The sequence below is a fragment of the Schistocerca nitens genome, chromosome 11 (genome assembly GCF_023898315.1).
Source record: "Schistocerca nitens isolate TAMUIC-IGC-003100 chromosome 11, iqSchNite1.1, whole genome shotgun sequence".
Lineage (NCBI taxonomy): Eukaryota > Metazoa > Arthropoda > Insecta > Orthoptera > Acrididae > Schistocerca > Schistocerca nitens.
The window spans coordinates 178372916-178397019 of NC_064624.1; the positions used below are offsets into that span (position 1 = coordinate 178372916).

The window sequence follows — 24104 nt, forward strand, 5'->3', positions numbered from 1 at the left end:
GGACGGATGTGAGAAATTACAGACAAATATCCTTAACATCGGTTTCCTGCAGAATTCTTGAACTTGTTCTCAGTTTGAATAGTAATAAATTTCTTTGTGATGTACAAGCTGCGGTCCACAAATTCACACATCTTGTGCAAAACTCAGTTTGCCCTTTTCTTGCACGATACCCTGTGAATTGTGGATGAAGGGCAAAAGCCACATAGCACATTCCTATATTTGTGAAAAGCATTTGATACAGTGCCCCACTGCAGACTTAATGAAAGTACAAGAATGCGGAGTAGGTTCCCAGATATGTGAGTGGTATGAAGACTTCTCAAGTAATAGAACCCAGTATGTTGTCCTCGAGTGTTTGTCAGGGGTAAGGGTATCGTCAGGAGTGTCCCGAGGAAGTGTGATAGGACCACTCTTTTTCTCTGTATACAGACAGGGTGAGCAGCAATCTGCAACTGTTTGCTGATGGCACTGTGGTGTATGGGAAGGAGTCCTAGAATGTCTGTAGGATGCAAGATGACTTAGGCAGCATTTCTAATTGGTGTGAAGAATGACGTGTAGACAAATGTAATTTAATGCAGAAGAGTAGAAAAAGAAGTCCGATGTTTGAACGTGGCGTTATTAGTGTGTCACTTGACAAGGCGAATGGCTGACTTCAGTTTATTAGGAAACATTTTGGAGTGTGTTTCATCTGTAAAGGAAGATTGTGTACAGAACACTAGTCCAACGCTTTCAGTACGCCTCGTGTGGGGTCCCCACCAGGTCGGATTGAAGGAAGACATTGAAGGGGTCCACAGGTGGGCTGCTAGATTTGCTGCGGGTAGGGTCAATCAACACACGAGCATTAGGCAATATGGAGTTATGTACTACATGTCTCGACAGTTACTGCCTCATTTGTTTGTTAATCATACGTTTGTTAATCATAAGTAAAGCTTTGTAGCCACTTCATCTGCCAGACTTGTCAGCTTGTGATTTCTGTGTGTGAGGGGATATTTCAGAGGAAAAGTGTATGAAAATAACCCTGGAATAGAAGACTAACAGAAGGGAAACATAGACCTGTACATTAAAACAATCGATGTTGCTGTTCTGCATCAAGTCAGTGGAGGTGCAGGGAACCATTTTCAACATATGCTGTAGTTTTTAAATTGTCATTTTTATATGTATTTTCTGATTTGTTTAAAAAAAATAGTGAGCTGTTCTGGCGTTGCCCAGTTAGTACTAGACCAGTAAACACACAATTCTTAAGGGAATTTAACTCCCATGTATGTTACTGGGGGAAAAAAAAAAAAAAAAGATCGATAACTCATTGACCTAACAGGGAAATTTTGTTGACACACTGTTGAAGACATATACAACAAACGATCTCACCAACAGAGCCATATACATTTCCACCTGGTGCCTCAGTTGGGCCAGATTTGCTGCTTTACTTGCAGACTGTGTGAGGTAATGTTGTGTCCAGTCCCCAGTTAGCTCATTGGGGGACAGATCTAGGGATCGTGTTGGCCGGGATAGTTGACGTACACCGTGGAGAACGTGTTCGTTGGCATGGGATACTGGGATTCCTGTAGATGTGCATTGTCTGTTGATAAAGCACTTTGCCTTATTGGTGCACAGACAGTAGCGTGATGGGTCGAATATTGTTTGGATGTACTGTGCACTATTCAATATTCCCTCCACGATCACGAGAGGAGAACAACCCTTTTAAGATACGGCTTCCCAGACAGAGATGCCGGTTTTTGCCCTTGTGTGCCTCTGTCGTGTACACTCCACAGACATTGGCCCTCAGCTGCACAATGCCACACACACGTACGACCACCGTTGCCACCGAGGCAGAAGTGACTCTCGTCACTGAAGATGACAGGTCTCCGTTCGTCCTTCCGTAAGCGCCCGCCACGACACTGGTGCGGGTGGGCCGCATGGTGCCCGGTTGTGAGCAGAATACGTCCTAACGGCACACGGGATCACAGTCGTGCTTCACGGAGATCTTTGCGAACGGTTCTCCCAGATGCCCCCAGATCGACAGTGTCCCTAATTCGTAGTGAAGTCGAGGTGCAGTGCAATCTGGCACTTCGTAAGATGCGGTTGTCTCGGCACGCATCTGTGCGTCACTGCTGTACAGATCTGAGTTGCGGGCACGTGCACTTCCTGCTGACCACAGGCAACAACATCGACACACTGTGGAGATCTCTCGCCCCACAGGTAGCACAGCTCTCCAGTACGATCACTCGGTCCTCTGCAAACTCCTCGTACGTCTTCGCTCGAACTCCGTCAGTCGGACAACCGCTTCACGTCCACATTGTCGCAGCATGCTGACAGTGCTGCAGATGCGGATGGAGCAAACTGGCACTACTGGCTCTGGGACTGAACAGCTGCTCCGATGTTTGCAACATTCCACGGCTGATAATGCAGTTCCCAGTTTGTCTGCAGTGCAACACATTTGGTCGTCACATTAACTGTCCTCTCGTAGTGTCCTGTGCAAGTACAGAATGCCTTAGTCACTTACATTGAGGTCTTCCTTTTTCGTTTTCCAGTAGTGTATAAAATTACTTCAAAATATATCTAAAAACAAAGATGATGAGACTTACCAAACAAAAGCGCTGGGAGCTCGATAGACACACAAACACAAACATAAACACAAAATTCAAGCTTTCGCAACAAACGGTTGCTTCGTCAGGAAAGAGGGAAGGAGAGGGAAAGACGAAAGGATGTGGGTTTTAAGGGAGAGGGTAAGGAGCCATTCCAATCCCGGGAGCGGAAAGAGTTACCTTAGGGGGAAAAAAGGACAGGACAGGTATACACTCGCGCGCGCGCACACACACACACATATCCATCCGCACATACACAGACACAAGCAGACATTTGTAAATGCAAAACGGTTTTGCCTTTACAAATGTCTGCTTGTGTCTGTGTATGTGCGGATGCATGTGTGTGTGTGTGTGTGTGTGTGTGTGTGTGTGTGTGTGTGTGTGTGTGTATACCTGTCCTTTTTTCCCCCTAAGGTAATTCTTTCCACTCCCGGGATTGGAATGACTCCTTACCCTCTCCCTTAAAACCCACATCCTTTCGTCTTTCCCTCTCCTTCTCTCTTTCCTGACGAAGCAACTGTTTGTTGCGAAAGCTTGAATTTTGTGTGTATGTTTGTGTTTGTTTGTGTGTCTATCGACCTGCCAGCGCTTTTGTTTGGTAAATCTCATCATCTTTGTTTTTAGATATATTTTTCCCACGTGGAATGTTTCCCTCTTATTATATTCAAATTACTTCAAAAGTATGATTAATTTACAGTATTCTGGCCGTTGGGCATGTAAGCGAGAAATGTTTAGAAAAGGTTTGAAATTATACTTAGTTTGTTGGGAGTCGTCGTCACCGTGAAGTACTGGATGAATATAAACTGTGTGATTTGCACTCCATTTTAACCAAAAGCTAGTTTTTCATACATGTCAGTGTTTATGACTTCATATCTCCTGAAACTGTGTTGTACAGTAATATAATTTTGCAGATATGTTCAGTGATACTATGTAGCTGCTGTGTGCACAGCGTGTTGCGAATAGAGTTGGTAGTAGAGGAGTAATAAATGAAAATGTCATACCTGATGCTTATGTTTTACTGTGCCCCATTTTAGGGAAAAGCCAGTTTTTCACGCATCTAAATGTTTATGACGTCATTTCTTCTGAAATATGTGTTGTACAAGGATATAATCTTGCAAGTGTGTTCAGTGGTATATGTGGATACTGTCTGCAAAATGTGTTGTGAATAGAATTTGTAGTAAAGAAATAATATACTAAAATGTCATGCCTGGTGCTGAAGTTTGACTGCATGAAAGGAGGGGGGGGGGGGTGTTGACGATAAATTTTTTTATAAAAGCTTGAAATTATGTGAAAAGTTTGTTGGAAGTCACTAAGTGCCTTCATTCTGAAATACTGAATGAATGAATTCCCTATATTTGCACCTATCATTCACGCATTCTCAAGACAAACACACTGTTTCTAACTGTAATACTTGTCATATTGTGTTGAACTTTTAATAAAGTATTGAACCTTTTAATGAGGAGATTCTGGGAGCATTTAAATTTTTACATTCTGTCCTTGATTACATAATATTGAAAATCAATTTTTTGCTAGCCCTACAATGCAACTGATACCAGTTTCCAGGATAGCATTTTAGAAATACAGATATGTACAGCTGGGCAAATTGTCTTGTGTAGTAGTAATTTTGTTTGTGGGCCAATGTATGCAGTTATGAATCCAGCACCAGTCTGGCATGAGCTAAATTTTTTGTATGACCTTTTCCCATGTTTCCCTCCACACTTCTTAAACATTCTTACCAAAAGAAATCCGGATAAGTGTGAGTAGAACTGACGCAGCACTGTACTGAGCTTTCAGTACAGATTTAATTATGTATATAGACAGCTCATCCATTCTGTAAGTTTAGAATCTCTAAGATTTTCACAGTTTTCTGTATCGAATACTGGAAAGATATACATCTACATGTTCCTGAGGAAAATGGTCTTATAGTTGGAATCATGAACGATGGCGGTCAAGTTTAGGCTTGTTCTGCATACCTAAGTCACGCGTTCTCTGGCAGCCAACGAGCATTCTGTAGTGTTCTGATTGCTCTGCTGTGAATAACATAGCTAAAGCGAGCATTAAACATTATTGTAGGGAGTTGTTTAGTGAATTTTCCATTTGTTGCGAGCTGTCATTGCGGATGGTGATGGTAAGTGATACATTCCGCGTAAGGAATCCTCATCCATATCTCGACATACACAAACCGCCACCGTTCGTGGATCGCACTACAATATATAGATAAATAGACACTCAGATAACAAAAAAATAGGTTTGTGTAATATAATTACAAATTAACAAATTTCAGATTTTTTCCTTTACTTGGGCTGTGAAACCTCGCTTCTTGCCAAATTTTATGATTCTAGGTCAACAGGAAGTACCCTATAGGTTTTGATGAGTAATTTTGTGTGTATCAAAATATGTGACATAAATGGTCGTATTTTTTTATTGCATTGATTTAAAAGCATAAATATTTCACACCACCAATGGGCCATAGACATTGGTGTGTGACATAAATGTCAACCATAGACACATGTATCTATTCTCGAGAAGAAGGTTTCGTAACAGTCAGACAGACCAACAGACAGACAACAAAGCAATCCTGTAAGTTTCAATTTTTACCGACTAGGGCACGGAATCCTAAAACTCTGTTCCCACTGACTTAATATCTCGTACATGCTGTATTGCAGGGTCATTCAGGAAGTTGGTGTTAAATTGTGCTGGCTGGTGCTGCAGTTGGGCAGCCTTACACCTATCTCCTGTGCATTGCTAGATGGCAAAGGCATCGTTTTCACAGTGATGGGGCACTTTAAATTCATCACAGTTTAGCCAGTTTGCATTAAATATTTATAAATTATATACACAAACCTTCTTCATGAATGAGTCTGTCCGTTAGTGCAAACCCTTGTCAGAATCCCGACAGTAGTTCCTGAGACTAGCTCAAAAATGCAGCCAGAAACTGTGGTAAAGGACTTTAATTCGTATACAAGGTTCAACTCAAAACTGACAGAGTTAGGTGGCGCAGTGGTTAGCACACTGGACTCACATTTGCGAGGACAACAGTTCAAACTTATGTCTGGCCATCTTGATTTAGGTTTTCCGTGATTCCCCTAAATCACTTCACGAAAATGCCGGGATGGTTCGTTTGAAAGGGCACAGTCGACTTCCTTCCTCATCCTTTTCTCCGCCCCCCCCCCCCCCCCGCCCACCCCCCCACCCCCCACTCCCCACCCCAAAACATTCAATCAATCAAAACACTGTACAAAGAGAATCATTGCTAAGAATGATGTCAAATTTGAATAACATATTTATTGACATGGGGGGAAATTTCATGGAAGTAAAAAAATATCAATAGATGACACTATGAGCGTCTTAATGTAAATGGGGTCAGCGACGGAGGACTCATGAATTGCAGTATGATGGGTACGGTTTGATCTGTGTGTTACACCACCTGTACTGTTAGTTAGGTAAGCCTATCCACCTTGGCAAGGGCATACGATATTGGATGGGGAAAACCACTTTTTAATTGTCATGAGGCCAAAATCTGTATAAAAAGCAAAATGACAGGCCCTACGATAATCGATGCTGTCAGCCATTACCAAACGGTAACCATTGCAGAATGGAGTGGTATCGGTTGATGTGTGTGCGAATTTTCCATTGCCCGTTCTTTGCAATTTTGCATGTTGACATATCCTTGGTCATGGAAATGGGCTTTGTCTGTGCACAGAATGTTCCATGGCCATTCATTGTCCAGTTCCATGAGAGCAAGAAATTCCAGAGATGGTGTTTGTCTTGCTGGCTGGTCATTAGGAAGCAAATTCTGAATGTGGGTTATTCTGTATGGATATTAATGCAGGATGTTTCATAGTATTTGATGTACCATTCTCACAGGCAAGACCAGCATTCAGGCAAGTCTCCATGCACTGCATGTTTGCATATCACTGCTCAACCCCTCCTCCAATACTGTGACCACATCTTCAACAGACATTGGATCAAGTGCTTTCCTTCCTATGCCACATTGCTCTTCAAAAGAACCTGTCGTTTCGTATTTTGTAATCATTTTCTCCAGACCATTAGCAGACATTGGACCAATGCCTTTTCTTCGTACCCTTGGGTGTCCTATTTACAGCGTCATATAATGGTCAATGTTTTAATTTTATTCCCCCCTCCACAACGTTTACCCCTGCGACAATAACACGCCGTTCAAATTTGAAGTCATTATAAGCAGTGATTCTCTTTGTACAACATTTTGAAACTGGGACTTTAATTATTTACACCTTATTTCTATAGAAGATAGATGATGCGGATCTTTGACAGAATATGTGTATCACTGGCACGGGGATATTTTTATATTTGCAGCCTTGTGTGTTGCTGTGACACTGCCAGACTAATCTCACTGGGATCCAAATGTGGCACCTCCCCGCACTCATACCTACCTGTGGCACCAGGGGGTAGGAGGGGCAGATGGCCTACATAAAAGATGCCCTTTGTGACATTATTTTTTATGTGCATTTGTCCATGGTCCAAGACATACTTGTCTGCAAGGTGTAGTACGACTCAGACACTGGTTCCTGTCTCGACCTGAAGGTAATGCACGTGCAGCTCATCAAAATAGCATATCGTTTCAATGAACTCACCTGGCTGGAAACCCGAGAGGTTCATATTGATCCCGTTTATTGCCCTGATAAGTTGTGCATCTTCATATTTTCACAGCGTATTGGTCAGTGCATTTGATTTCGGGTGTACAGACACACAAATTCAGTTTCTTCTATTGGCCATCTTGCGAGTGAGCTGACAGACAGAAGTTGAGCACTCAAATCTGTTATTTTAAACATGACAGCCACCACAGTGCACTTAGGAAACAGAATACACGAGGGTCAGTATGTTATATTGTGACAGATAATTACGTGTGGTTGGACAGAAATCTGTGCTGGGATGTCGTTGCACTGACAGGAACTGCACAGCTGTGAGTTGGTGGTAGTCCTGTGTTCTGAGCTTTTACATACTAAAATAGCTATCTGTGTCAGTTAAATCTTTTGTTAAGGGGCTCCGGAAAGGCTCAAAATCATGAAAAGTTCAATTTTTACTTTTTTGCGTTTTCTGAATCTGCAGACTATTACCTTCTAATAGATATATAATTTATTCAATTCCGAAGACTACAACTATTTTTAATTTTTTTTGAAATGTGTTCTACATGGGCGTGACCCACTGTGGCGCTGTTAAACTGCTGTCAAATGGTGTTATTATTAACGTCCGTGTTCATCAGGTACATTTTAGTGATGTGAGATAAAGTATGCGTTGTGGCTAACCTGTGATGGTTCAATATATATCGCTGGTGTGATTGTCGATTGTTTCATGTTTATTTACTCTGTTGTTATCTCAAAAATATTCGTAATTAATTCTGTTTCTTGAGTCTCTGTTTTGTTGAAGTATAATAATGAGTAAAAGTAAAGTTATTAGAAATCCTCTGAAGGCTTTTAAGAAAAGGAGAAATGTTGGAAAGCCAAAGGTATGTGTTATTACTGTAAACAATAAAGACGATGAAAATCCCCAACATAGCTTGTGTCCCAAAGAAGAAGACAGTTGGTGTAAATATAACAAAGGATTGCTAACTGGTGAAGTGTACACTCATAAGCATAGTCTGCCTCATGCAATAATGGAGGTGATAAAACCTATTTTAAGAGACTTAGCAGCACTGAACTGTTGAAAAAGTGTATTCACGGAAAAACTCAAAACCCCAATGAAAGTGTAAATAGTGTTATATGGTCGAGAATCCCCAAGACTGTATTTGTTGGAATAGAAACACTTCACTTTGGTGTGTATGATGCTGTTGCGACTTTCAATGATGGCAACATTGTAAGGTGCAAGGTATTTAGAAATATGGGAATGAAGATAGGTTCTAACATGGTACGAGCGATGCTTGCTTTAGACAAGGAACGCCTTCGGGCTGCAGACAGGGCTGTAAAGAGTCTAGAAATACAAGCAAGAGTAAACAGGAGGAGGAACAAGAGGAAGCTGGAGGAGGAGTTTGCAGAGGATGAAGATAATCCATCCTATGGACCTGGAATGCACTAAAAAGTTAATCCAATCTTTGTCGCTCGATTCCCAAAACTTTTATTTTCTCATACTAATTACATGTTTTCTAAGGATCCACCAAACATATTTGTTTCAAACTTTCAGTAAATGTTACACAGTACCTTCTGCATAATTTAACACAGCCTTTTTCCAAAAAACTGTATATTTTTGAATATATAAATAAAAAATTGCAAAAAAATGTGAATTTTCATTACAATTGAAAAAAAAATCATCTTTAATAACTGAACTAAAATTTTGTAAAATCCCTGTGTTAAGTTGTAGCCCATATTCCAATAAATAATCTGTAAAAAGTTCAACTTCCTACCTCAAATACTTTGTGAGGAAAGATGTAATTTATAAGTGTTATTTTAACATTGCAAGTATAGGGCGTTCCGGAGCCCCTTAAATGAATTTCCACTATTTCTTTAATGAGCAAGTACCAAAACAGATGAAGTCAGAACTAGGGTTTCAACATTTTTGTACTGCACAGAGTAGCCAGAATTGATGCAGTGCTCTGCCACAGCCAATTAATTGGGCCGTAACAAGCCAGTGTACCTTTGGCGTTCTGTGCACGTTACGAACTGTACGAGTCATCTGCCTGGTGTACGGAAGTCCACATTCGCACACATCTCGTTACCCCAGCCTTTCAGAGCATCCGGTCGTCCTTGACAGAACCCAAAATTGCTACGGTCCTTGCTGGAGGCTGAAGGATTACTTTAACTCTGTGCTCGCTGTGGTTCCGACGTATGTCTGACAACACACTTGCCACATATGGCAGAGAAGCCATGGTTTTAACCACCAATATTGCTTTCAGTGCCTTGGTTTTACCACTCGTACGTTCTTTCATAATTTGATCAAATTTCTGGCTGACGTCACTAACTACAGATGAACTATCTCTTGGCTGAGGGTCTGATAACATCACCATTTAGTTCTGTAACCCCACAACTGACCAATGAAGTAATCTCTCTACTTCCGTAGTCCACTGTAGGTTTTATCAGTAGTGCCTTGCTTAAAAAGCTCTTTTTAAATGTAAAAGCTCATCCTGTAGATTGCTTTCATCAAGAGTGCTTGAATCAAACCTCTGAGAACACCCACTGTGTGTGTTGAAGGCTCCTATCCAGTCGCTTGCAGACCAGTATGATGTGGCAATAGAATACAGCAAAACGAAAGCCAGAGTTATAAATCTCCCATTTAAGAATCGTACAAACCGTCCGTCCAGCAGACGCTTATACGGTGGGCATTCTAATAGGCATCCCTGGTGCAGAGAAGAGTTGAAGACTAATAAGTCACCAGGTCCAGATGGAATCTCAGTTTGGTTTGATAGTGGCGTCTTACTTAGCTTGCATTTATCGTGAATTTCGCACCCGCCATAAAATCCTCAGCCAGTGGAAAAAAGGGCAGATGACTCGTGTGTATAAGGAGGGTGCAAGAATGACCCACAAAATTATCTTTGCTGTGCTGTAAAATTCTTGAACAAATTTTCAGTTTCAGTGTCATAAATTTCTGCAAACCAGCACAGGCTTACAAAGCATTGCTTGTGTGAAATTCAGCTTGCCCTTTTCTCACTTGATATTCTGTGAATTTTGGATGAAGGGCAACAGGCATATCCCGTATTCCTAGATTTTTGGAAAGCATTTGACACAGTGCCCCACTGCAGACTGCTAGCAAAGGTACAAACATACAGCTTACTTTCCCAGATATTTCAGTGGCAAGACTTCTTAAGTAATACAACCCAGTATGTTGTTCTCAACGAGAAGTGTTCGTCCGAGACAAAGCTATCATCAGGAGTGCCCCAGGGAAGTGTGATGGAACCACTGTTATCCTCTATATACATAAACAATTTGATTTACAGTGTAGTGTCAATCTGCAGCTATTTCCTGACGATGCTGTTGTGTACAGGAAAGTATCACTGAGTGAATCTAGGTGGACGCAAGAGATTTAGACAAAATTTTTAGTTGATGTGATGAGTGGCAGGTTGCTCTGAATGTAGAAAAATGTAATTTAATCCAGATGAATAGGAGAAACAATCCCATAACGTTGGAGTAATTTTTCGATTCTGCAACTTTTAGAAATCGGGTGGTTTTGATAATGGAGTGTAATCGAATTAAGTCTGGTGATGCCAAGGGAATTACATTAGGAAATGAGACAATTAAAGTAGTAAAGGAGTTTTGCTATTTGGGGAGCAAAATAACTGATGATGGTCGAAGTAGAGAGGATATAAAATGTAGACTGGCAATGGCAAGGAAAGCGTTTCTGAAGAAGAGAAATTTGTTAACATCGAGTATAGATTTAAGTGTCAGGAAGTCCTTTCTGAAAGTATTTGTATGGAGTGTAGTCGTGTATGGAAGTGAAACATGGACGATAAATAGTTTGGACAAGAAGAGAATAGAAGCTTTTGAAATGTGGTGCTACAGAAGAATGTTGAAGATTAGGTGGGTAGATCACGTAACTAATGAGGAGGTATTGAATAGAATAGGGGAAAGAGGAGTTTGTGGCACAACTTGACAAGAAGAAGGGATCGGTTGGTAGGACATGTTCTGAGGCATCAAGGGATCACAAATTTAGCATTGGAGGGCAGTGTGGAGGGTAAAAATGGTAGAGGGAGACCAAGAGATCAATACACTAAGCAGATTCAGAAGGATGTAGGCTGCAGTAGGTACTGGGAGATGATGAAGCTTGCACAGGATAGAGTGGCATGGAGAGCTGCATCAAACCAGTCACAGGACTGAAGACAACAACAACAACAACTTGTCGAGCCGTGTTCGGAGCACATTTTCGTCCAGACAGGAAGTTCCTTGAAGGTTGTTGCATTACAGCGGATTGTAGTGAAACAGAAAATAAACCTTTAAAGTGAGCTGACAGGCTGAAATTTCAATACTTATGTCCATTATTTTAAACAGGAGAACTGTGCCGCTGCCTTACATTCTCAGATGTTTTGGTTCATTGCAGTGATGATGGCGCCTCGTGACACACAGTTTATCACAAACTGAGTACCACAGACTTGTGTTCAGGTGCAAATAGTGGCCACCTCTTCTGCGACTACATACATACTTCACAGGCCACAGTATGGTATGTGGTAGAGCGTATCTTGTACCACTCAGTCATTTCCTTTCCTGTTCCACTCAGAAACAAAGTGAGGGAAAAACGATTGTCTACATACCTTTCTATGAGCCCTTATATCTCCTTTCTTTGTGGTCCTTAGGCAGAATGTACATTGGTGATTGTGCAGTTAGCTTAAAATGCTGGTTGTCTAAATTTTCTCAACGGTGTTCCACAAAAAGAACATCGTCTTCCCTCCAGGGATCGCCACTTTTGTTTGTGAAGCACCTCTGTAGTACTCGCATGTTGATTGAATGTAATGGTAACAAATCTAGCAGCCCACCTTTGAGTTGTCTCGATGTCTTCTTTTAATACAACTTGTTGGGATCCCAAACACTCGGGCAGAGCTCAAGAATGAGTCGTACTAATGCTGTATACAGGGTCTCCTTTACAGAAGAACTACACTTTTCCAAAATTCTCCCAACAAACCTAAGTCAACCATTTGCCTTCCCTACTACTGTTCTTACATGCTTGTTCCATTTCATATCCCTTTGCATTGTTATGCCCAGATATTTAACAGACGTGAATGTGTCGAGCTGTACACTGCTAATGCTGAATCTTTAACTCAGTTTTGTCTGTGCTAGTGTCTTCACAATTATTCACCATTTTTTCCAGAATACTGTGTATAGTGGCTAACTATTTTTTAAGTGTTTTCTTAAATACTCAGACTGTCAAAGTGTTGTAACACAACACACTGTCCTCAGCCTGGACGTGGTGGAGGTGGCCGGTGTATCGGCATTCATGGTGGGAGAGGAAGGTGTGGACCGGCACGTCGTGGCGTACAAACGAGAGTTCGCTCCTTCGGAGGATGAACTGGCTGTGCTGAGGAGAGGCGAGGAGTGGACTCCGGAAAAAGCTAAGGAAATTGCAGAGCAGGTTCGTATTGTGAGGGACATGCGATGTATCCTTAATCACACAGTTGCTTCCGTGTCAGTTATTTTGTGCTAAAGTTTGTGAAAGGATGTTTGTGCACTGTGCATAAGCGTGGTGTAGGTGAGATGACGTAGTGGCAGAGCATCATTGTATCAAAAGGAGGCAGTCAGTGGGTGGACAATATGGTGTAGCCAGTTGGAAGCACTTGTATGCGAGAAGGTATTACATTGGTGAATAAGTTTTTAGCATTTTTCCATAAGTTTAATAAAACCAACAGGTACACATAACTGAGACTTTAGTTATAAATAGTATATTATCCTTCACTATTTACAAAAATGTGGAACTGCAAGGGTAACTTTTCAATTCTGCGACTGTAAACATTGTGTGGTTTTGAGGTTAAGGACTCGTTGAGACATGTTTGGAGCGCATATTCATCTGGAAACGAAGTTCCCTGTACACTGTTCGGCAGAAAGCAGTAAAAATTAAAATCCGAGGGTGCGAGAAGCGGTAAAAATTAAAATCTGAGGGTGCGAGATCACGTATAGGGTTTTTTGTCAGTACAGCGGAATGCGGGCAAGTGTTGTCGAGGAGTAGCATCACTTTGAGCAGTCTTCCTGGTCGTTTTTCTCGGATTGCATCTGCAAGACATCTCAGTTGTTCACAGTGAATGTCAGCAGTGGTGATTACACCTTGGTGAAGCAATCAGTAGTACACCATACTATTTCTGTTCCACCAGACGCATAACATTATCTTTTGAGGATTCACGCAGGTCTGTGTATGGGAAGTTGCTGCTTTGTGTAGGCTCAAACATTCCATTCTTTTCCTTATGTTAGCATAAAGACACCATTTCTCGTCACCAGTAACGATACGGGATAGAAATGGTCAGTGTTGTTCACGAGCCAGTTGAGGATGAGCAAGCAAAGATGCACCTGCTAATTTTTGTGATTTTGGATTAGAGCTTGCGGTACCCAGATACCCGATTTTTGAACATTCGCCAATTCTACAGTACACTGACATGAATCATTGTGGATTAATGTGTTTAAATAATTGTCATCAAACCCCTGAATGTGGAGAGAGACTGATGTCAAATGATCGTCCTTAAAACGAGAAAACAATTTTCTTCCTGTGTTCTGTCCAGTGGCATTATCCCCATATATGGCTTAAATGAAAGACGTACTCTCCTTCTCCTGCTCTCTACAGAGGAAACACTTCTTTGCCACCAACCAAAGCCAGTCCAGTCCTAACAATGAATCCTACCTGTCTCAATCCATACCACCATCCAACCATACTTGCACCTTATCATCCCCCTGTCACCTTCCAGGAATTCCTAACTTCCAAACTGGCTCACCATCCTTCCCCAGGTGCCTCACTAAGAAAAACAACATTCAAGCAGAAGAAAGATTTGCCCAACACAACCTAAAACTGGATCCTGACCAGATCATTCTCCCGGCAGACAAAGGTTCCACCACTGTTATGATGAACCGGAGTGACTGCCTGGTGGAGGGCCTCTGTCAGTTGTCAGACACTCTACCTACAAGCTCTGCCAAAGTGACCCCATTCCAGAAGTCCAACATAACCTCCAATCCCTGCTGAAATCCTTAGCCCCTTTCCAGAACCTCTCCCCTGAATCCATCTCCCAGCTCACCCCAACAATAGCCTGCACACCCACCTTCTACAAACTCCCCAAAATCCACAAACCTAACAGTCCTGGGCACCACATTGTGGCTGGTCACAGTGCCCCCCCCCCCCCCCCCTCCCCCAGAAATAATCTCGGCCCTTGTTCACCAACATCCGCAACCTGTTGCCCAAATCCTAGCCTCCCTCATTAAAGATTACTACCACATCCTGCACTGGCTCTCCACCATCCCCACACCCTTACCTCCTGGGTCCCTACTCGTCACTGCAGATGCGAACTCCTTATACACCAACATGCCGTGCCCTCGCTACGATTGAACACTCTCTCCCAATGCCCTGCAGATTCCAAACCCACCACTTCACTCCTCATACTCCTAACCAACAACATCCCAACCCGTAACTACTTCACCTTTGAAGGGAAGATATATGCAGTTCTACAAATGCATTAGGGGGCTTATTTGGAGCAAGGAGGTGCCACAGAAATCCAAGGGAATTATATACCGAACCTACTTTGTCCCCATATTGGCATACGGAAGTGAGACATGGGTAATGCACAAAAGCGACAAAAGAAGAATACAGGCTAGTGAAATGAAGTTCCAGAGGAGCAGGTTGAGTGTAACAAGACGAGACAGATTGCGGAATGTGTATGTGAGGGAAAGACTAAAGGAGGAACCAGTACAGGACAGGATAGAAAAATCGAGACTGCAGTGGTATGGACACATGAAGAGAATGGATGAGGGAAGAATTCCAAAGAGGATGTTTGATCTGCAACTGGAGAGGAAGAGGCCCAGAGGAAGACCAAGAGATAGATGGGTGAAGGGAGTGAAGGAATGTGTGGCGAGAAGAGGAGAGAACTGGATGAAGGTGGAAGAGGGGGAATGGTGGAAAGACAGAACACGATGGAGAGGCTTGTGTTCCCGACAGACCCAGCCAGTGGCTGGAAACTGTCCAAGATGATGTTGATATACAAACACATTTGTGGCACCTGCATGGCACCTTCATATGCCAACCTCTTCATAGGCCGCCAACCTCTTCATAGGCCACCTAGAGGAAACATTCCTAGCTTCCAAAAACCCCAAACCACTGGTCTGGTTCAGGTTTATTGATGACATCTCTATAATCTGAACTTAAAGTCAGAACACCTTATCCTCATTCCTCCACAATCTCAACACCTCTGCCATCCACTTGGTCCTTCTCCGAGTGTGTACCCTCCTAGATGTCAATATCCTCCTCTCAGATGGCTACATCCACACCTCAGTCCACACCAAACCCACCAATCACCAACAGTACCTGCACTTTGACAGCTGACACCTCTTCCACACCAAAAAATCCCTCTCATACAGCATGGCCACTCGTGACATCTGCAGTGATGAGAATTCCCTTGCCCAGTATGCTGAAGGCCTCTCAAAGGCCTTTGCAGACAGACAATACCCCACAGGCATAATACACAGACGTATCTCCCGTGCCGTATCTTCGCACACACCTGATCCTCGCATCTATCCCGACAACCGACCACAAAGAAATGCCACCCTTGTCACCTAGTACTACACGTGACTGGAACAATTGAACCACATTCTCCGTCAGGGCCTCAGATTATCTATCATTGTGCCCAGAAATAAGGGACATCCTATGCAAGATACTTCCATCCCCTCCCAAAGTGGTGTTCCACTGCCCACCCAACCCCCACAACATCATAGTCCATCCCTATGCCACTCCCAACCACATTCCCTGGCCACAGGGATCGTACCCTTGTGGAAGACCCAGGCACAAGATCTGCACCCACCCAGCACCTCCTATTCCATTCGCATCACAGGTTTATCCTCCCCCCATCAGAGGCCAGGAAACCTGTGAAAGCAGCCATGTTATATACTAGATCTGCTGCAACCACTGCACAGCATTTTACATTGGTATGACAACCAACCAGCTGTCAACCAGAATGAACGGGCACTGTGAAACTGTTGCCATATACATGGTGGACCACCCTGTGGCACAACATGCAACAGAGCACATCAGGCAAGATTTCAATGGCTGCTTCACAACCCATGCCATCTGGAGCCTCCCAACAACCATCACCACCACGAGCTTTTCTGAGCTTCAAAAATGGAAGCTTTACAGCTTGTCTTTAGCTCCTGTAACCTCCGTGGCCTAAACCTAAGGTAACTCGCTGTCGCTCACCTCCCTCCTAATAGCGAGTGTCGTGTGTGTGTGTGTGTGTGTGTGTGTGTACACACACACCATCTCTTTCCCATTACCCCTTCCGATACGTGTCAGCTAAAGTGCGCGTCATTTATGATGGCGGCCGAGTTTAGGTTCGTTCTGCGCATCTGACATCACAAAACACAGTTAGCCAATGAACAGAGAACGATGTTGCCAGAGCTCGACTGCATTCCAGAGCACGGACGAGTGTCTTCAGTTTTAGAAACAGTCAGGCATAAATAAAGTAATTGAACAAAAGCAATGTAATGATAGCAGACTTTCTTTTATAGAAAGTTTGGAAAAAGCATTCTTTATACCAATTGCTTCATATTCTATTAATTAATTAAACCAAACAAGCAATAAGCCTTTTAATTCAGGCGATAGCAAGGAAAGGTGTTTGTATCATTCTCACTAACTGCTTTTTCGCAATAAAGAACAGCGGTAATTGTTTATTTCCTATTGTACTTCGACGAAACGTAATTCATAATCGTACCAACAGTGTTTGTCAGTATTTTGCGTGATATTTTAAAGTCCTCCGGGAAACACAATCAACGACGAGCTGCGTTAGCGTAACGGTTAAAGTGTATGGCTGCTAAGCGAAAGGTTCTGAGTTCTAACCTAGATCGGTGCTTAATATTTTCTTTATTTTAAAAACAGTATCGAAGTGTCTTACTTCATGAATTTAATTCGTTTGAATGTAATTTTTTGAAATTTCTAGTGCCAACTAAAATCGACCATACGGAAAGTATACGCTATGGACTTTACCTCTGCAAACTCTTCAAAATTTCGTTTAATGGTTTACTACATCTAATGCTGCACAATAACTGCATTGAACATCGAAACAAAATTAAGTCATTTATGGGGGAAGGTATCAGTCAAGAAGATGTAAAAATCAAATTTTTGGGTCAAATAGTTTTTGTGAAATCGAATGATAAAGTGTGTCAAAGCAGTCGAAACACCATGTGTCTGCACAGGCAAGCAGTGCAATGATGACAGAATTGCAGAACGCGGGGAGCACGTCTCTGTAGCTGCGAAAGGGTTAATGCGGCCGTGGTGGCTTTACTTCATAAACTGCGCACTCCCCCTAAACGTAAGTTTGCGAACTATACTGTGTTCTCTTGGCGCGTACAACTGGCAATGCAGCAATCTCCCGCGTCTCGGCAGGCATGTGGGAACCGCCAAGATAAAAGAATTGAAATATAGTTGTGTGCTGCCATTTGTCACTCTAGCCTGCTCAGTTGTTTGCCACCTGCCCCCTCTACATGCACCCCTAGCTGGTCTATGGACAGCTCCCCACTCTCCCACAAGCCGCTAGATGCTCACCCCCCCTCCCCAAACCCCTCTCTCCCTCCCACCCACCTCTCTCCATCCCTCATCCCACCCCACCCAGCACCCCCACCTCACCCCAGTACACTCATCGTGGGCGAGGAAAGATCTGGAGGTCGAATGAGCACAATATAGGGAGACAGGCGTGTGTGTGTGTGTGTGTGTGTGTTGTGTGTGTGTGTGTGTGTGTGTGTGTTTCTCCTGCAGCTTGAGAAAGGAATTTCATTCCAAAAGCTATTATGTGTGTGTTTCTCCTACAGCTTGAGAAAGGAATTTAATTCCAAAAGCTAACAAAACAAAACTCTGTTTTGTTTGTGTATCTGACGATGACACAGCAGTTCTACCTCGTTATTCCTAAAATTAATTATTCTCAACCAGAACTTTTCGTGCATTATAATTGATAATAATTATTCTGTATTTATCTATTGTCCCTGTGTTTCTCTTTTTTACATCAGTGTTGTATTCTAAATCTTGTTCCTTGTATTCATTTGTGATTCCTGTGTGAATTCAGAGCTTTTTGTCATTCATCTGATGAGTAGCACTTACACCCAACCACTAAATTATTTGTTAGATTTATCCCACCCTCTGTCATCTTGTACTGTGTGTGCCCTCTACTCCATAAAGTTCTATGGGAGTTAATCCCTGATGCCTTAACACATATATCGTAGTTACTTGAATCTAAGCCGCACCTGAAAAATGAGACTCGAAATCAAGGAAAAAAAGAATTTCTCGAATCTACGCCGCACCTGAAATTTGAGACTCTAAATTCAAGGGGAGAGAAAAGTTTTAGGCCGCTCCTCCAAATCGAAACAAAGTTGGTCCATTTCAATATGAGACACAATTTAGGTCGAATGAATGACGATACAGCTACAGTAGTTTGGTTCATGTCGTAAGCTTAGCAGTTAAGCTTTACCAGGTAGCCATTGCTATGCGTCAGGCGGTCCGTCCGTATTTATACGGGTGCCCTTCCTTTTTCACGTGCTTCATCTGGTTTGAATTAATTGCTTATTTTTCTTTGATCTGATAAGTGCTGTTTTCTTTGTTATAGGTGTTTATGTCACTCTAATCTGAAAATGTATTACTGTACTGTGTCGTGCATTGTTTGTCGCATTCTGATAGTGTGTGTTTACGGCCTGTCGCGCACTCGCAGCATGGCTTGCTTTTGTGCACGCTTCCGCCGCTTACAATTAAAAAAAAAAAAGAGGAATCGTCTCATCAGCGAAACAATGGCAAGAGACTGTTATTTGTTGTTACTTACACTGCTGCTTTCTTTCATAATGATCAACAAGAACCAAATAATAGACTGCGTATGATAGAACATGTTCTGAAAGAGAGTTAGGTGAAAATTTTTCTCCATTTGAAAATCTTTGCAGCCGCTTCTTTAGTACACCAAATTCTGCACAGAAATTAGTCATCTTAGATTTAAAAATCTAGTCAGTTGCCGTGCTTCATTTCTGACTGTATCACTATTAGGCATAAGAATAATACGAATATAAACATGACACGATACGTATATTCTTCCGTGTTTGCTGTTGTCTCACTCTAGTTTCGTAGTTTATTAGGCAGACAAGATTTAAATAAGATAGCAGCAAACACGAAAGAATACATGACAAAATGTTTATATTCGTATTAGTCTTATGGTGAAGAGAATACTCCATGTGATTCACAATTCATCTGGTTCCTGTTAGCAACCATCTCTTCTCACAGGTAGGAAAAAATTCAGAACGTAGAGTTGGCCATATTGACAAACATCCCGAACAGTCTTGCCAGTCGGATTTTCGTAGTACATTGAAATTCTGCTACATTCGAAGATGAACAATACAGAATTTGTATTTACTTCGTTGGATAATATATGAAAATGTAGTGGTCGAAACTCGGGGCAGAGAAAAAAAGCTCGTCTTCCACCTTTTTTTTAATTTATTTACTGATGCAGAGGTTTTGGCACCAGTATTTATCTTTGTGCCTACAAAGCATGCCTGCGTAGCGCTACATATATTCGACGGCAGAAGTTAGTTGTAGCGGCACCTACCAACATTTTTCAGAACTTCCGCTTGCTTTGCAATCGATTCTAAGCCGCAGGCGGTTTTTTTGGATTACAAAAACCGGAAAAAAGTGCGGCTTAGATTCAAGTAAATACAGTAATCTCATCCGACCCTTCTTGTAATCAGTCTTCCTCAATATACATGCATCAAAAAAAAGTTTTGTACCATCTTGGTTCCGGAACCTGTACAGAAAATTGGAATAGAGATCAACATAAACATCATTTCTGCTCTTTTTATTGCCAATGAAAACCACACATTGCATGTTGTACCACCATACCGCGAGACCTTTAGAGGTGGTAGTCCAGATTGCTGTACACACCGCTACTTCTAATACCCAGTAGCATGTCCTCTTGCATTGATGCACACCTGTATTCGTTGTGGCATACTATCCACAAGTTCATCCAAGTCACTGTTGGTTCAGACTGTCCCACTCCTCAATGGCGATTTGGCATAGATCCCTCAGAGTGGTTGGTGGGTCACGTCATCCATAAACAGCCCTTTTCCATCTATCCTAGGCATGTTCGATAGGATTCATGTCTGGAGAACATGCTAGCCACTATAGTCGAGCGATTTCATTATGCTGAAGGAAGTCATTCACACGATTCATGATGGGGGCACAAATTGTCGTCCATGAAGACGAATGCCTCACCAACTGACGGTTGGAGGATGGCATTCACGTATTGCACAGCCATTATGGTGCCTTCCAGGACCACCAACGACGTACTTCGGCCCCATATAATGCCATCCCAAAACAGCAGGGAACCTCCACCTTGCTGCACTCACTCGACAGTGTGTCTAAGATGTTCAGCCTGATTGGGTTGCCTTCAAACACTTCTCGGACGATTATCTGGTTGAAGGCATATGCGACACTTATTGGTGAAGAGAACGTGATGCCAAACCTGAGAAATCCATTTGGCATGTTGTTGGACCCATCTGTACCACACTGCACGGTGTTGTGGTTGCGAAGTGGACCTCGCCATGGACGTTGGGAGTGAAGTTGCGCATCATGCAGCCTATTGCGCACAGTTTGGATCATAACACAACATCCTGTGGCTACACGAAAAGCATTATTCAACATGGTGGCATTGCTGTCAGGGTTCCACTGAGCCATAATCCATAGGTAGCAGTCATCCACTGCAGTAGTAGCCCTCGCGTGGTCTGAGCGAGGCATGTCATTGACAGTTTCTGTCTCTTTGTATCTCCTCCATGTCCAAACAACACCGGTTTGGTTCACTCCGAGATGCCTGAACACTTCCCTTATTGAGAGCCCTTCTTGGTGCAAATTAACAATGTGGATGTGATCTAACTGTGGTACTGAACCTCTATCTAACTGTGGTACTGAACCTCTAGGCATGCTTGAACTGTAGACAACACAAGCCGTGTACCTCCTTCCTGGTGGAATGACTGGAACTCATCAGCTGTTGGACCCCCTCCATCTAATAGGCGCTGCTCACGCATGACTGTTTACATCTGTGGGTGGGTTTAGTGACATCTCTGAACAGTCAAAAGGACTATGTATGTGATACAATATCCACAGTCAACGTCTATCTTCCAGAGTTCTGGGAACTGGGGTGATGCGAAACCTTTTTTGATGTGTGTTATTTTTGTCACTGGTGGACCTCCCCATACTTCATAAGTCCATTTAATTTTCATCATCCACATTTAGAATGCTTCTCGTGTTTTTTGGTTTTCTCACAGTCCTATGTTTGATACTACTTTTAGCAAGGAAATCTCTTGTAACCCGTGCAGATATGCTTCTTATATCCTCCTCCCTTATGTGTGTACAGTGTTCCACAATTTTCATATTAAGTTCCAACAGGTCCAGTAAAGCAATGTTATCAGCAAATCTTATCACTGAAATCCTTTCATGCTGAATTTTAATCCCACTCCTGAAATTTTATTTTTGTCTCTGCTTTCTCGATGTACGGTTGAACAGTGGGGGTGAAAGGTTGCATCACTACCTTCTCTCTCTCTCTCTCTCTCTCTCTCTCTCTCTCTCTCTCTTGAGTTATTGTACACATTGTATTTTACCTCTCTTTTACACCATAGTATATTGTTGTTTGAATTCATTGTAACCACACTCATACCTCTGTTATGTAAAGATAAAGATACCAGTGACCCAGCAGTTTAGGACTTTAAAACCAAAATCATCATCATTGTCATAATAATCATCTGAAACAACTGCATCAGATGAAGCCATTTGAATATATCGTTTTGATCAACTCTGCTTGATTTTATTTTTGTGCAACTTCTGTATTTCCAGAGAGAGCGTGATCGGCTAGAAGCAGAGGAGGCATCAAAGAAACGTTCCTCGCGTGATGAGAAAAATTTTGTTCCTGCCTCCAACTTCTACAAAGACAAGTACAGGCACCTGATTGGCGAGGACGCTGCCCTAGCAGCTGCAAAAAAGACTGAGACAAATAGAGCTTATGGGTTTGGTAGGTACCAAAGTGTCCTCTCTCTCTCAGTGTGTGTGTGTGTGTGTGTGTGTGTGTGTCGTATTATAGAGCAGCTGGGAGCTTGATGAAAGCTGGACCATATCCATATTATACATTTTTATTTCAAGAAGTTTTGAATTAAATACCTTACATGGACAGCACAACCAAACATTCACAATGCCACAGCATTTCCTTCATTACCAGGACCAAAGATGCTGCTGTACTCCATTGTCAGCAGTGGAGGATACCTCATCTTCTGTATTAACACCACCCTCTAACATTACATTCAGGCATATGGTATGATACACAGTGGGAATAAGCTTTTTTTATAGCCTTTAGTTTTGCATATGCAAGTTTTGTTTATTTCTGGATATTGATGTACTATGGTACACAGTGAAATCTTGTACAACTCCCTCCTCATTGGCAGTAATTGATCAGTTATTATTTTACTGTTGCTATTTTCATTTCAGTGGAATTTATTTAATCATTCTTGAGAGTTACATTCATTCAGTGTGTTATCTACATAATTTTCAACCAGCAAAATTATTGTCACTGGCTTTCTCTGATGAAACAAATAAAAATATCTGAATAGAACCTTTGAGTTTTGTTAACATGAGGTAGACTATATTGTGTAGTTACAAAAAATATTTTGCAATATAATGTTAAAGCAGTATTTATAGAAGTAAAGTAATAATAACAATAATAATAAGAAGAAGAAGAAGAAGAAGAAATGGATAAGTTTGAAAAAGTCATCTTGACTAAATTACTCACCATTAGTCCATATTTGTTTTAAGTTTAAAGTGGACAGGTGCTCCTGCCTAGTATCGACAATATAACATATTTTTAGGATTTCATTTTGTTCCCATACTAAAATATGTTATAGATGGCTTCCTGATTCTTTTATCATTCTTTTTACCAGATAAAGCTAGTGATAACAATTTCTCTGGATAAAAATTGTGCAGGTGACACACTGAATGAACCTAATTCGTAACGATAACTAAATAAATAACTGAGAGTAAAAATAATAATAAAATAATAACCAGTCAATTCCTTCCACTGAGGGGGAGATGTAGGGGATATTACAATACTTGCGGTAGTGGGTGACCCACCTTCTGTCTAGCAAAGTCCAAACTTTCGAGTCTTCAGTGTGCAAAGCTCGTGAATCTACAGCCGTTTTACTATAGAAATAAATAATCAACATGAAGCGATATGTTGAACTCACCCTCACACATCATTACAAATAAATTTTAACTTAAGCAGAATTGTGGTACGCAAATATGTGAAGCACTCCTGTGTATTTATTCATTTTTATCATCTCTTAGAATTGCTATTAACACGAGACAAGAATTGCTGTTAACATGATGAGACACGAAACACAGTCCACAACATTAAACACTTGATGGATTTTGCCCATTATAGTACTGAAAAAGGGGATCTCACTACTTGTAAATACACAGATCTGGCAACAGAAGGGAAGTAGCACATTCCAGAACTTTTTGGTCTTTTATTTATTGGTTTACTTAATCTGGCAAGATCATGGCCATCAGGCCCTCTCTTACATCTAATCAGGTGTTCTGCGAGGGTAAGTCAATTATTATCTGCAATTTAGTTACAGTTTTGTTTATTTTGGTAGTACTGTCATTTTACGTTGATGACACATGCTATGTTTATTTGTTGTTATATCTTTGCAGTTTTCAAGCTGCTAGGTTAGTTTCGTTATCGCTGTTGTGCTGTTAATCATGGTTGCTCTGCTATCTATTTGCACCAAAGAAGAGCAACATTCAGTGATCCATTTTTTGTGGTCAGAAGGCGGATCAGGGGCCGAAATTCATTGAAGATTTTTGGTACAGTACGGGAAAAGTGTT

The 24104-nt window shown here is 41.9% G+C and overlaps 1 protein-coding gene across 1 annotated transcript in view; it reads left to right on the forward strand.

Annotated features, from left to right (window-relative positions):
* The window catches only part of LOC126212968 (sperm-associated antigen 7 homolog), an 86387-nt gene that overhangs the window by 37050 nt on the left and 25233 nt on the right, over positions 1-24104 (forward strand). The window contains exons 4-5 of the mRNA XM_049940493.1: positions 12434-12605; positions 22065-22239. Of these exons, the coding sequence (XP_049796450.1) occupies positions 12434-12605; positions 22065-22239 (347 nt within the window). The remainder of the gene's footprint in view (positions 1-12433; positions 12606-22064; positions 22240-24104) is intronic.